General features: G+C 21.9%; 5 protein-coding genes across 10 annotated transcripts; 4 read left to right on the top strand and 1 right to left on the bottom strand.

Annotated features, from left to right (window-relative positions):
• The first annotated feature begins 653 nt into the window (after positions 1-653).
• LOC107997883 (neurochondrin homolog) lies at positions 654-4,122 on the top strand. The gene has a single exon (XM_028666694.2). It carries the CDS (start codon positions 1,269-1,271, stop codon positions 3,504-3,506), a length of 2,238 nt encoding a protein of 745 aa, XP_028522495.1. The 5' UTR covers positions 654-1,268; the 3' UTR covers positions 3,507-4,122.
• Positions 4,123-4,991: 869 nt separating this feature from the next.
• On the top strand, positions 4,992-7,015 carry LOC107997786 (N-acylneuraminate-9-phosphatase). Its single transcript, XM_028666695.2, has 2 exons — positions 4,992-5,232; positions 5,347-7,015. The coding sequence occupies exons 1-2, from the start codon at positions 4,992-4,994 to the stop codon at positions 5,532-5,534; spliced, it is 429 nt and encodes a 142-aa protein (XP_028522496.1). The 3' UTR covers positions 5,535-7,015.
• LOC107997787 (protein PFC0760c) lies at positions 6,944-9,821 on the bottom strand. Of its 5 annotated transcripts, none has more exons than XM_062075294.1 (9): positions 9,679-9,821; positions 9,318-9,454; positions 8,905-9,179; positions 8,476-8,761; positions 8,010-8,378; positions 7,841-7,927; positions 7,601-7,711; positions 7,416-7,523; positions 6,944-7,325 (listed from the first exon to the last, which is right to left on the bottom strand). In XM_062075294.1, exons 1-9 carry the CDS (start codon positions 9,719-9,721, stop codon positions 7,134-7,136), a joined length of 1,608 nt encoding a protein of 535 aa, XP_061931278.1. In that variant the 5' UTR covers positions 9,722-9,821; the 3' UTR covers positions 6,944-7,133. The 5 variants fall into 5 exon arrangements, with proteins under 5 accessions (XP_061931278.1, XP_061931279.1, XP_061931276.1 ...); XM_062075295.1 differs by having other exon boundaries at positions 8,905-9,137; XM_062075292.1 differs by having other exon boundaries at positions 9,318-9,553; positions 9,679-9,819.
• Positions 9,822-10,058: 237 nt separating this feature from the next.
• Positions 10,059-11,611, top strand: LOC107997788 (solute carrier family 66 member 2). Its single transcript, XM_017056627.3, has 5 exons — positions 10,059-10,194; positions 10,279-10,600; positions 10,673-10,809; positions 10,933-11,149; positions 11,253-11,611. The coding sequence occupies exons 2-5, from the start codon at positions 10,404-10,406 to the stop codon at positions 11,443-11,445; spliced, it is 744 nt and encodes a 247-aa protein (XP_016912116.2). The 5' UTR covers positions 10,059-10,194; positions 10,279-10,403; the 3' UTR covers positions 11,446-11,611.
• A 171-nt stretch (positions 11,612-11,782) lies between these two features.
• LOC108002610 (mitochondrial uncoupling protein Bmcp) lies at positions 11,783-15,170 on the top strand. Of its 2 annotated transcripts, XM_017064383.3 has the most exons (8): positions 11,783-12,482; positions 12,577-12,724; positions 12,852-12,901; positions 12,989-13,131; positions 13,232-13,350; positions 14,514-14,574; positions 14,649-14,738; positions 14,854-15,170. In XM_017064383.3, the coding sequence occupies exons 1-8, from the start codon at positions 12,410-12,412 to the stop codon at positions 14,974-14,976; spliced, it is 807 nt and encodes a 268-aa protein (XP_016919872.1). In that variant the 5' UTR covers positions 11,783-12,409; the 3' UTR covers positions 14,977-15,170. The 2 variants fall into 2 exon arrangements, with proteins under 2 accessions (XP_016919872.1, XP_016919871.1); XM_017064382.3 differs by having other exon boundaries at positions 12,852-13,131.
• The last annotated feature ends 199 nt before the right edge of the window (positions 15,171-15,369 follow it).

The following is a 15,369-nucleotide window of genomic DNA, read 5'->3' as shown; positions in this document are numbered from 1 at the left end:
ACTGTTATATGAACACTACATGTTTTCATGCGCGATTCTTTGTTGAAACATCGTTGGACTGACAACATATTTATTATATACAATAAAAATGGCGACTTTACATAAGAAGCATTTTTGTTCATCAAACATAACTATAAGCGCTGTGTTTTTTGATCTGGACAATACTCTCATCGAAACCAGAAAAGGCGACAATCAAACATGTCGAAAGGTATGCTAAAATATTTGAAATTTTATTGGTGTCAAAAACTGTATGCGTGTACATATATAAACGGTCAGTATTGGTTAATATACTATGTGTGTATGTGTATATATATATACATATATATATGTTATTCCTGGAGAGTGCGCGAAAAGTAATTCAATTTTTTATTCGAAATTAGAAAAATGTAAAGGTCACTCATTTTGTTAATTTATTAATTATTTTATATATTTCTTCTTTTATAATAGATTTTGTATTGTTCCAAAAAAATATCTTATGGTAATTAAATTTATATTTAATCTCTCAATTTCGTTTGGATACGAAGATCGACGAAAATAGAAACTTCTGTGTAATACGAGCCGACTCCCTGATATAGTGCTTTCTCTCGGACGGTTATTTTCGACCGATCCTACTGTCCAGACGCTCAACATAACGTAGATAAAGCGTGTAAGCACGTTACTAAAGATTTTGACGTTCTTAAGATATCAATTAGTTGTATAACGCAATTATATTCACACGTTGTATTATGCGGAAAAGGTTATGCTAAGATTATATATATATATATTTAAAATCTTTTTCCAATGAAATTTTATTAAATAAAATTATTTTGAATAATTTTTAATATTATTTTTTACTAAATAAGCAATTGATATTATTGATAAACTAAAAATTGACAGTAAATTAAAAAACACTAAAAAAAATTGTTAACCTTATACTAATAACAATTCATATTTGAATAATAATTATACATGTTTGTGGAATAGTATTTGTGGTAGTACAATTTTATTTCTGTCTGCTTAAGTGAGTGTGTCAAAGGGCAAGGCTAGTCTTAAGGGGTTTGATTTGGAAGTTTGGGAGTACTGCCAGTTGGCTTTTAGCTGTGACATGTGAAAGATGCAAGTTTCATTAAATCTTTGTTAAATATTATTGGGTAAATATTAATATTCTAATACTTTATATTTTATTTGGGAAATTGTTATCATACAAAAAAAATTATAAAAATATTTAAATTATAATTACATTTTAAATTATAATTACATTTTAAATTATAATAAAGTAAATTATAACCATGAGTATTTCAAAGAATGTGAAAAAGCATGTGACTATTTTAAAGTCTGTTGAATCTGATTCAGAAAAATTTGCTGCTTTATTTATGATTACAAAATTGGTGGATAGTAAAGATTGTACAGTAACAGAAAAAAAAATGTTATTTGAAGCTATTGGAACTAAATTTTTAACAAAATTGTTATCTACACAAGTAGTTCCTGTAGATTGTCCTCCACAAGTATATAAATCTGTAGCACTTTCTATACTTTCTGCATTTTGTGCTGAATCAGAATTAGCTTCTCACCCTGACATGATTGTTCATGTACCTGCATTACTTGAAATTGTATCAAAAGCTGATGAAGATGCAGATGATAATATGTTAATTATTGTTAGTGAAGCATATATATGTTTGCAAAATATTGCACAATATTCTCCTGGACAACAAGTTTTAATTGAACATAAAGCTATTGCAAAAATGTGTGATATTTATTCAGAAAAAAGCTTTCAAACAGATAAGGCCTTGAACATTTTAGTTACTTTAGTTCAAAGATTTAGTACAGAAGCATGGGATGCAACAGATACTGCACCTTTTCATGCTATAATAAATAAGATTGCATTAGATTTTGAAACAGATCATACAGAAAGAAAATTTGAATTATGCACAATTTTACAAGCTTTACTAATGTCTTGTACAAAAGATATAATTAGTAAAACTGCTAAAGAAGAATCTTGGCCTTCTAGCATACATAAAGCTTTATCTGATATTCTTGGATCAAAAATAGGCAAAAATCAACGTGATCCAGCATTAAAACTTGCTTCTGTAATGCTAGATTTATTAGGAGCAGAATGGACTTTATTAGATAAAGAAAAACCAAAAGTATTTTTGTTATTATTAATTCAACTAACATCTATAGAAATTAGAATGCAAATAGAAGGAAAACAATTGAAAAGTATAATGACAAATGCAGATTTAATAACATCTTGTTTTATTATTATTGAAATTTCTCTTGCATATATTACCAATGATCAGTTGGACTTAGATCAAAAAGAAAAACAATCATTATATACTGTTTTAAAGGGAGCATTTGCTGCAATTATAGGTTTACTTACAGCAGTATCCAAGATGAAGGAAATAACAGATATTAAAGAAAGAATATTTATTTGTGCTGTAGTAAGAGTACTATCAGCATGGCTTGCCCAGGAAACAACAGCTATGCGTTCTCAAGTTTATACAGTTTTACCTTATGTTTTAACTATAGCTAATGATACATTTTATGCATATAGAAATAGAAAATTAACAGAAAAGGCTAAAGCAAATGCGAAACTTAAAAGTGATGAAGCAACATCATCTGGAGAATCAGTTATTCATGATCCTTTAAGTGAAATTGATTTATTGAGACTTCTATTACCAGCATTATGTTATTTAGCTGTAGAAGAAGATGCTAGAAAAATTTTAATTCAACATAAACAAGAAGAAGTCTTGTTTGAATGTTTATCTTATCATTGGACAATTGTTCATCAAAAAAAACCACCAATACCAAAATCAGAAAGATTAAAAATTTTAAAAGAACCAGAAAAAGAAGATTTAGAACTTCATCTATCAGAAGAAATAAAAGATTCAAGAACAGCCATGGTTTCTGTGTGTAATGTTTTAATGAACATTACTGTATTAGAAGCAAAATTAGTAGAAGAATCACCAACATTTATTTCTTTATTGAAATTTATTTTCAATAATCTTCCAGAACTTAAACAAATTCCTGAAAATCTAGTATTGCATGGTCATCTTGCAGTTTTGGGATTGTTATTATTGAAACAACAAGCAATACGTATTAAAAAAAATGATTTTTCTATTTGTCGATATATTCAAGCTACTATAAGATTTTTATGGGATGCATATATAATTGATGAAAGCAATGATCCAACTGAACTTGTTGTTGCCATGTCATATAAAGAAAAGTGGTTGGAACTTATGGAATTATGGTTTCTTGGAATGCAAACAATGGCTGGAGTCTTACAAGTCATACCTTGGCTTTCACAATTTACTCTTGAGTCAGGTTGGGTAGAAGAAATTATTGAAATCCTCAAGAAAATAAAGATAGGAAGTCTTCAACCAAATGTAAAATTTGCTTTTGAAGATCTTTTATGTCATTTAGTTAAAGCAGATGAAAATGTTGCTTCTGTTTTGAAGAAACGTGGAGCTTTAACTGTATGCAGAAATCATCGTATGATGGAATTGGGAAAACATCTCTTTGGAGACTAAAAATATTCTATTATATTTTGAATGAAAATGTTTATATTTATATATTGATAAAATAGCTGAAATAGTTAATCCATTCTTATGTTATCAAATAATGTGTTTATTTGTGTATACATATTATATATGTTTTTTACATTATATTGTTTATAAAATAAAATTATTATCAAGTTATTTGAATTTCTAAATTTTAAGTATATATATATGTTCATATTATAATAAAAAAAAAAATAAAAATAATTCATTTTATTAAATAGTAATATTTATATTTAAGTAGTTAATTTCAGTAACTACAATTTTGCAATTCTGTGAACTAAAATTTCATATATCAAATATAAATTTTGTTAGTAATCATATGTAAAAATAGTTTTTTGGCAAGCAAAAGATTTATCAACTTCTGTTTATTAAATAATTTTACGAATTTAAATATTGATATAATATATGTTGAAATAATTTTTTTTTTTTACATTTTATATTCATCATAAAATATAAATTATTTGAAAATTTATATAAGTTTGATAATATTTAAAATTTATATACTTTAAAAATGTACATATTTGATAAATTTATGTATACATGAATGACATTGTAAAATAATAAATGGTTTTTTTATTAAAATAAATTGTTTTTAAAATTTTATCTTTTAAAATATTACCTTCCTTTCTATTTAAAAATTATTAACAATTAAATTAGATAAACTTCCTAAATCATAATCATATATAAGTTATCTCTTATTTTAACATGATACATGACAAAATCTGCAGTAATAAGTATAAATGTTTAATATTCAATTGAGTAAAGCTTTAAAAGTTGGAATAATATAAATTTGTTGTTGGCACAACTGATTTTGTTGTGATTACAGCAACGACCGCGGGTGCCACTTCGAGTGTCCACTAATCGGCTCGAGTATTTCAATGAATCAATGCATTTTCTAGGTAATCATCAAAAACTGAATTAAGTGACCTAAACTCCTAACTGATCGTTTGTATCCTTCTTCCCAAGAACTTGGTTTAACCATTAAAATCCACATTCAATATGTGATTTTTGAATATATTTATAAAGTTTATTTTTAACATTTATAATTTTTTCTAATTATTAAAATATCTTATTTTAGACTATGTTGAATGTGGAAATCATTCATTTCCCTTTAGTGTGTATTTTGTATTTTGTTCATTATTTTATACTGCTTGATTTGTATATCATAAAATGAATAACATCTAATAAAGGATATTTTAACTTTATCTGCAGTTGGCTGAGGAACTAACACAAGAATATGGTATTCCTGAAGATATATCTATAAAGATTACAACAACATATTTGAAGCTCTTTAGAAAATGTCCTGACAATGTAGTTCATACTTTGGATATTTGGCGCATAACTTTATGGAGTAAAGCTCTTGGAGAAAAATACTCATATCTAGCAAGAAAAATTTATGAACGATGGTTATATCTGCGATATTATTATTTGACACTGGCAGCAGATGTAATTTCTATGCTTCGTCAGTTGAGGATAAAATATCTCTTAGGTTTGATTACAAATGGTCCTTCTAATGCACAATGGGAAAAAATACGAAAACTTTCACTCGAACAATATTTCGATATAATTCTTGTATCAGGAGATTTACCATGGGAAAAACCTGAAAGAGAAATATTTCGAAAAGCATGTCGATTTTTAAATGTTAAACCAGATAGTTGTGTAATGGTTGGTGACAAATTGGAAACTGATATCCTAGGTATTATATCATATATTTTCATTATACAACGTGTTAATTATTAAAAAATATTATATTTAAATATCAAATTTGCATTTTGAATTAATATAATGTTTTGTCATTATTTTTATCTAGGTGGAATAGAAGCAGGTTTAGGTAGTACAATTTGGATTCCAACAGTGGATAAACCATTCTTATTAAGAGAAGATCCACAACCAGATTTTACTATAAGGCATGTCACAGATCTTTTAAGTATAGTAAATAGAGGTCCTGATGCTCCAGAACTTGAAGATTCGTCTTCAAATGCATCTGATGGTAGTTGATAAAAAACATATTTTTTTTAGGTTTTCTTTAAAAAATCACAGCTGATAGATATAAAATTTTTATAAAACTTGGTAATTGTTTCTTCATAACTAAATAACTATTATTATAGCATGTAATATATTTTATTTTAAAAGTAATTTAAATTTCTTATATACAGCATGTCCCGTATACTTCGATGGATAAACACATGAAAATAATAAAAATAAGTTCATATATTCTATTTGATTTTGTTTTCATATAATAAATTTCTTTTTTACGTTTTTATTTTTTTTTATCTTTATTAAAAATATTCAAAATGATTTTGCATTAAAATGTGAGCTAAATGTTTCATCATCAGCTAATTTTATCTTCTTTATTTCTTCAAATATTATTTTTTAAAAGCCTTAATTTTTTCGTTAAATTTATTTCGATATTCAACAGATATTTTATATACAATAAATATCTGATATTAAGTTTCATTTATAAGTAGTTCAATTAATTTTTTGATAAAATTATTTTAATATAAAATAAATATAACTCAAAAACAAAGTCAAATAGAGCATGTTTGTATGAATTTTTTTTTATTTTCATATATAGAATATATGAATGTATAGAATATAAATTATCTTCTTAAATTTTAAAATTTTTTCGATGTGATAGAGCACTCTGTATAATATTTTATTTTATTTTTACATTATTTTTATCTTATATCAGATTAGTTATTATCAAATCTTAATATTAAGAAGAAAGAATAATAGAATATAATTCTATTAATAGAAAAAAGTGATACTTACTACATTATTATATTATTACTATTAAGTTTCAAGAAATTGTCTAATTTTAATATCTTTTTATAATTTAGATTTCTTTTATTATTTTTTTTAGATTGAAAATGAATTTTATAATATATTTACATGAAATAATTATATTTCTTAATATAGAATCAAAAATTATTAATTTACATTTTTAAATTTATTTTAAATTTATTTTTTCGATATTTACTATTTAATTATATAAATTTTTAATTTATATAATATTATTTAAAGTCAAACTTTAAATAACATTATAAATATATAAATTTGTTATAAGTAAAAACGTATATTTACATTTAAACATATATTAGTAAGAACAAATAAGAGCAATAATTGTTTTAATTTTGTAACTAATGTATCATATGCAATATATGCATTAAATATAATGATCTTTACAAATATTGTAAACGTGTGTATATATATATAAAATGTTTATATATATATATATATATATATATAAAAGTATATGTTATAATTGAGATATATATATATTTAATATGTGAATATTGCAAATGAATCTAATTACATATATTGTAATTATATATGTACATCTGTAAAATATACTTTTTCATAATATATTTTATTTTGTTTGAATAAGGTAAATAGAAACAATTATATAAAAGAATCAAGTGAAAATATTTATGTAATACTTATTTTTAATAATAAAAGAAAAAATAACTATATTTAAATTTTTTTGTCAAAATATAATATCTTTATAGAAAAACCAACATGATTATTTAAATTTATATAAATATATTTTAGAAATTGTTACTTATTTCCTTAGTTCAGCATTATATATCTATTCTTTTATATTTGTACTTTTTTATTCTTTAATATTATAAGATCATCAGTCATAGAAGCTTTTTCTTGTTCATTTATTTGTACATCGTGTGATTCTTTTAAATTGAAATTAAGTTGTTCGTCTTCTTTCACTCTATATTTTTTCTTTAAATTTTTATCTTTAAATTGATTTTCATCTTTTTTAATTTTCGTTTCAATCTAAAAAATATTTATATTCAAAATGGAATATCATATTTTACAAGATCATCAGATCATCAGAAATCTTTTGTGTTCATTTATTTTGCATACCTCATGCCCTGTTAAATTAGAATTAAAATTATTTTCTTCTATTCTACATTCATTGTTTGAATTTTCATTTTTGAATTGATTTTCATCTTTTTCAATTTTCGTTTTGATCTGAAAAATATTTATATTCATAAAATGGAACGTTATATTCTATAAGATCATTTATATTTTTTATTTATTTTATTTACCTCATATTCTGTGAAGTTGGTATTAAATTGTTCGTTTTCTTCTATTCTATATTTATTATTTGAATTTTCATTTTTGAATTGATTTTCATCTTTTTCGATTTTCGTTCCGAACTAAAAAATATTTTTAATATATTTTATATATTTTATATATTATATATATTCATAATAATAGAATGTAATATTTTACGATTATCTAAAATTGGTTATAGACATTTTTTCTGTTCACTTTATTTTACGTACCTTATATGATTCTATTAAATTGGAATTAAATTGATTGCTTTTTTCTATTTCATGTTCATTCAAATCTTGTATGGTTTTCGTATCAATCTAGAAAAAATTCACATTGATAATGAAATTCTAATGAAAATTTTTAAATTATATATGTAACTGTAGTTTATGCTGAACAAACCAATAAATTATCTTTGCTTTTGAAGGAAAGTTTTTTATAAATTTTTCGAGCTTGTTCAGGATCGATATCAGCTTCTATTAATGATGTTAAGACATCTCTTTCAGTTACACGTAATTCAGGATTAGCATCAACTAATAAAACTGATTTTTTGCCTATTGAATTATTTTTGACTTTATCCAATTTTTGATACCACATTAATTTTTCAGTTACTCTATCTTCATTTAAAACTTTCGGTGGTGTTGGTGGTCGAACTTTGCTAATATTTAATAATTGCTGAGCATATGCAACATTATTTATATCTTCTTCTTCTGAATTATCCGATATATTCAAAGCAAGTTTCAATTGATAAATTTCGTACAACATTCGATTCTATTTAAAAATATATTATATTATTTTATATTTATATATACATTATTATATTTAATATTATTTTGCAAATTTAAGTAATAAATAATATAATCTTAACCATATCTAAAATTTTTTTGTTTTTTTCGATGTATTTCTTGAATATCTTATTTAATTCATCATCAGTATATAGACCATTTACTATTATTTCGTGTGTAATTTCATACATAAGTTTAGCGTATGTTTCTTCTTCATCTTTTTCATTGATTTTTGGATTATCTATTAAATTATCATAAAATTGATCAGGATTTTCATCACTTCTTGTGCTAATTTCTGATGAAAGATCATCATTGATGTTTTGTGATAAAAAACCACAAGATTCACATAATATTGAATTTTCTTCATATCTATGTATATTTATATTAATATAAATAATTAAATAAAATAATTAAATAAATAAATGATTAATATAATAATAAATAAAGTAAGTATATATAATTAAAATGAATTTAAATAACAAAATAAATTTTTTTATTGCAAAATTTCTTACCTATCATCATGAAATTTTAATGCATCTTTCGTATTTATAGGATTAAATATTTTCCTATAATTAGTATTTGATTCTGTGCATTGTTTTCTTATATTGCTATTTGATATAAATGGCTCTGAAGTATTTATTTTATATATTGGAGAATTAATATAAGCTAGATGATTACGTAATTTTGGTTTTGAACAGATTGCATTACAATCATAACAAGTAGTAAAATATTTCTGTGCTTGACACTGGCAAAAATATTTTGAACCATTATTCATTCTTAAAAAATCCTATTGATTAATGAATGAAACAATTCGAATTTATTATTTTTTCTTATATATATATTATATATATATATATATATAATATATATATAATATAATATTTTATGCATAATTATTATTATAATATTTATAAATAATTTTTACCGCTGGATGATATGAAGTATCATATGCCAACTTATCAATTATATTATTTGTAATATCTGTTTTTGCACATTTTGGTTTCCAGCCAATTTGTTTACATGCTTGCTTTTTTTTACGCATATAGGTTTTGTTTCTGGCATCTACAACACATTTTGCTAGTAAAATGCGTCGCAAATGCGCGCTCATAGAATTGTACGCTGTTAATTGCTCAAAATAACTTTGTCCATTTTGATTGTACACTATTCAATATAAATTTACGGGTTACAAAGATAATTTTGCAAAATATATATCTGTTGAATTATTTAAAATGACGATATTTCAATCAAATTAAAAGATATAGAACAATAAAAAAATATATTTTTACCAGTGCTTTTAAGATTAACTTCACTCTTATTACATCTTGTCATTTCTTGAAAATTATAACAAGTTTGCTTGCCTATGAATTTTTCTTATCTTATACTTAGTGTATTAATTTAAAAGATATTACAAAAATTTTAAATGATTAATACGAAAACAACAAATTTATATTTTATGAAATGTATAATGATATGAAAAACACTGTAATGTACACGTATATATAAATTTAAAGTTGTTATTATGGGTTACTAAGCAACAATATAATCATTCTTCACTTTGTCGTATATTTATCGAAACTATTCTATACTTCATTTATAATTATATCTGTAGTCATACTTAAATTCTTGAATGTATCACAATTTATGTTACCTATTGTCGGTAACTAAACATTGTATCAATTCTTTAGTTTATCAATGTTCATAATTATAATAAGAAATTTTTTATGCATACATATATATATAGATTTAATAATATATTTAATTGTAATAAAACTATATATTAAATAAAAGTCAGTCGTTATAAGGTATGTATATATGTACATATATATATATTATCGCTTTTCAGATAATATGTATTTACACAATTTATCATTTTTTTTTACTATCAGGTTTATTTGATTTTAATGATTCATTGTCAATATGATATTTAAAAAGATTGGAGCCATAACCTAGAATTAAGTATATACTGCAAAGCATTATAGATAATAAAATATGAAAATAGAACAAAAATATTATGATGTATAATGTTTATGAGCAATTAACTATTAAGGACTTAGGAAATTGGGTTGCTTCTGGAGCAATGATATTTGGTGGTATTATTCCATATGTACCACAATACAAAGAAATTAAAAAAAGAGATAGTGCAGAAGGATTTTCTCTTTATGTATGCCTTACACTTTTAATTGCTAATACATTACGTATTTTCTTTTGGTTTGTATATTTGTTTTATATATCTGATATATTTTTGTCATATCAAATAATATATTATATATTTTTTTACAGGTTTGGGAAACATTATGAAATACCTCTTTTATTACAAAGTATATTTATGATTGTTGCTATGTTTATAATGATTAAACTATGTATAAGTGTACAAAGTAGAAATCAAGTAATAAAAGTTAGAGAACGTGTATTTTCAGGTAAATTTAAATGACAAAATAAATGAAAATAATATATATATTATATATATATATTATATGTAATAAATATAATGTATATTATATACAAAATTTATAACTTATATTTAAATTTAATTTGTTTAGATTTTGATGCAAATTTTTTTTGGAAATGGACAGATTTTCAATCTTATTTAGATTTTATGCTATTGTTTGCGGCATTAATAGGAATATTAACATATTTGTTAATAGATATACCAATATTTGTTGAAACTATTGGATTATTTGCAGTATTAACAGAAGCTATGCTTGGAATACCACAATTTCTACGTAATTTTTTTAATAAATCTACTAATGGAATGAGGTAATAACAAGAATAATAAAAAATTAATAATAAATACTTATTTGAATAATATTAAATTAAAAATTAATATTTATATTTTTAAATTATTTTTTTATAATTACAGTATTTTTATGGTTGTTATGTGGACATTAGGTGATGCATTTAAAACATGTTATTTTGTTATAAGAGAAGCTCCAATTCAATTTGAACTTTGTAGCACTCTTCAAGTTATAATTGATATTGCAATTTTAACACAGGTATATATTTATCAAAGCAGTACAGCAATACATACAAGAGTCCCAGTTCGAATAGATTGAAATACTTTACATGTGAATGATATAATATACTATTTCTATACTTTTTATTGATTAAAAAATTTTATCTAAAGATTTTTTTATTATATTGAATTTTTTATACATTTTAATTGTATTTTATTATGTATCAATTTTTTTAAATAAAATTTTGTTAATACAATAAGAAAAATTAAATTTAAATTAAATTATAAAGCACATTACTATTTTTATAATAGAAATTATTCATAAATCGTATATATTTAAACGTAATTGAAGATAAAATTTATTTGTTCATATAACTAGGAAAATTTTATATAGGAACTTTCAGAATTTATACTATATTTATATTTGCAGTAAATTCACAATGATTGGTTGTAGTTTTCAATTTTAATTTATAATTTTTTTTTAATATCTTTAAGAAATAATGCTTAGATTAATCTATCTTTTGAATTTAATAAAAATAGATTTTCAAATAAAATAAAAAGAGTGATATAAAAAATTACTATTTATTATTGATCATTACTTATACTTAAAGTTTATATATAATATACTTTTAGACATTTACGGTTACAAGTATAGTGATTTTTATTAACGAAGACATTAATTTTAGTAAAAGTTTTATATATTATAAAAATATACATACATACACACGTACACACACGTGCACACACATACACACACATATATATATATATAAATATAACGTTTTTCATATTTATATTATTATATTTTTTTAAATATTTTTGTATAATATTATTTTAGAATTCTGAATGTAGCTCTTTATTTTCTAATCAAAATACATAACCTAGTTCTTTAGTTTCTTAATTATTTTATAATATATTTTATAAACTCTATCATCAATAAAATATCAATAAAATATCAAAATTAAAAATTACATTAGATTTATAAATATTTTAAAAAAATAAAAAATTAAAAAATAATTTATATTTATTAATTTATAATAAAGTACCAAATCACTAAAGTTGTAATGGGAGAGAGTCAGTGGAATGATTGGAAACCTTTTATTTACGGAGGTTTAGCTTCAATTTTTGCAGAGTTAGGTATGTAATATAATACAATTAATTTGTTGTAAAAGTTTATTTATAAATCAATAATTTATTTATTTATTATTTCTATAAATATATTTTTGAACAGGTACTTTTCCTTTGGACACAACAAAAACACGTCTTCAAATTCAAGGACAAAAATTAGATCAAAGATATGCACATTTAAAATATTCTGGTATGACTGATGCTTTATTTCAGATATCAAAACAAGAAGGTTTCAAAGCTCTATATTCTGGGTAAATGTAATTTATATAGACAAAATATTATTTTAATATAATGTTATTTTATTATTAAAAATAATCAATTATTTTAATATTATTAATATTATATTGAGTTAAATAAAATTATTTTATTTATATATAGAATCAGTTCAGCTATTTTAAGACAAGCTACTTATGGAACTATAAAATTTGGTACCTACTATTCTTTAAAAAAAGCAGCAATGGATAAATGGGAAACAGATGATTTAGTTATTATAAATATTATTTGTGCTGCTTTAGCTGGTGCTATTTCAAGTGCTATAGCTAATCCTACTGATGTAGTAAAAGTACGTATGCAAGTAACTGGAATCAAGTCAAATTTATCATTATTTGGTTGCTTTCAAGATGTATATCAACATGAAGGTGTTTGTGGTTTATGGAAAGTAAGTTAATTATTTATAAATTTTAGAAATATATATATATATATATATATATAAACACATGTATACATAAATATAATTTTATATTAAAAATTTTATATAGGGTGTAGGACCTACTGCCCAAAGAGCAGCAATTATTGCAGCTGTAGAACTACCTATATATGATTATAGTAAAAAAAAATTTATGATTTTATTAGGAGACAGTGTTAGTAATCACTTTGTGTGAGTAAATCATTTTTACTCATGTATTTAATTCTATATTTTATTCTTTGTATATATACTTATTATATATTTAATTTATTAATATTACCATAATAATATAATTATTAATATATATATTTTAATTTATTATATAACAAATTTATTCAAAAGTAAGTTTATATTGTTAAATAATTTATTTAATATCAATACCAAAATAATAATACCAAAATGAACCCTTATCCGGGCTATTTCTGTTTATGTAACATGTTTCTTACATTATTATTCTACTAATAAATATTTCATAATTGAATTTCTGAAGCAAACAAATTTTATGCTCTTTTACAATATGTGATGTCATGTAAGTATATTTAAATAGAAAAATATATATTAATTTTATTTAAAAATTTTTTTATTTATTTTAATATTTTTAATATTAAAATTGTTTGTTTTTTAAGTTTATGTTTTAAAGTCAAATATTTTTTTATTTTATGAATTTTAATAATTAAAAACTTATTAAAACTTATATTATAAATGTAACTAACAAATAAAAATCTGTATTTTAATTTTGAAGTTTATTTTTATATTGTATATATAGTATAGATGTTTTTGTTTTTAAGAATAACAGGTAATGAGTTAAATAAGTCATATAATTGCTGTAATGACTTATATTTGTTAAAAAGGAAGTAACATTTTTCTAAAAATGAAAAATTTTATTTCCAGGTTCTTTCACACCATGTGCCATGTGGTGCACATGGGCACGTGCAGTACGTGGACATGGAGATGACCACAGAGAATCAAAATGGAAGTTATGTTTAATATTTCTTGTTTTATATAAAATTATTAAAATTATGATCTATATGATTAATTGCATTATAAATTATTTTGATTAACATGTCTTTCATATAGATTTATTATTTATAATTTTCAAATGATAAAATATAAAATTACTTATTTTGTTTTTCTTTATATATTTTTAAAAATTTGTTTTATTATTATTATTTTTTAAAAATATAATATATTATATAAAATATTTAAACAAATTATTTTACGTAACATTGTAGACATCACAATGTATAATTTATAGTGCTTGGATAAGGGTTGGTTTAATTCAGTGTAACAAAATAAGATTTTAAAATTAAATTGAATATATTTTCTACATATACATATATAATTATATATTTCAGATCCAGTTTTATAGCTAGTATGGGAAGTGCAATTGCTTCTACTCCTATAGATGTTGTTCGTGTAAGTAAATGACTTATAAATATTTCGTTTATATTTTTATCTAATTAAAGTATTAAATAATAGTATTATTATAGACACGTTTAATGAATCAGAGAAGGATACGTACTACAGGTGGTACATTACCACCACATATTTATAATGGTAGCATAGATTGCTTTGTACAGGTATATAATGTCAAGTATCAAACATATATATATATATATATATAAATCTAAAAAAAAGTGTGTATATTTTTTTTTATTCTTTTTAATAATAATATGAATTTTATTCTTTTTATAGACTTTTAAAAATGAAGGATTTTTAGCTTTATACAAGGGTTTTGTACCTACTTGGTTTAGAATGGGACCATGGAATATAATATTTTTTATAACATATGAACAATTGAAAAAACTAGATGAATAATGCATTGGATTATTCAAGTAAATAATAATAAATGAAAAAATATGTATGAACATACGATAAAACAATTGTAACTAGAGTTTGTAATGAATATTTGTATTATATAATTTATTTTTATGAAATTTTATTTAAACATATAAAAAAAGCTATGTAGAAAAAATAACAAAAATAAATAGAACTTATTTTTTTTAATTATATCCAAATTAGATTAATGAAAATATTTATAATAAAAAATATGAAATATCGAATCAATATTAAAAAATATTAATTATTTAATATATAATCAAAATTATAAATGTAACTGTATATTACAGTTGCATTTCATAAATTTAATGTAACTTTATTAATTTTTTTAAATTTAAATATAATACTACATATTAATTTTTTATATTTCTT

Source organism: Apis cerana, linkage group LG5 (genome assembly GCF_029169275.1).
Source record: "Apis cerana isolate GH-2021 linkage group LG5, AcerK_1.0, whole genome shotgun sequence".
Taxonomy (NCBI): domain Eukaryota; kingdom Metazoa; phylum Arthropoda; class Insecta; order Hymenoptera; family Apidae; genus Apis; species Apis cerana.
The sequence above is the reverse complement of the archived record's forward strand: the minus strand, read 5'-3'. Positions and strand labels throughout refer to the sequence as shown.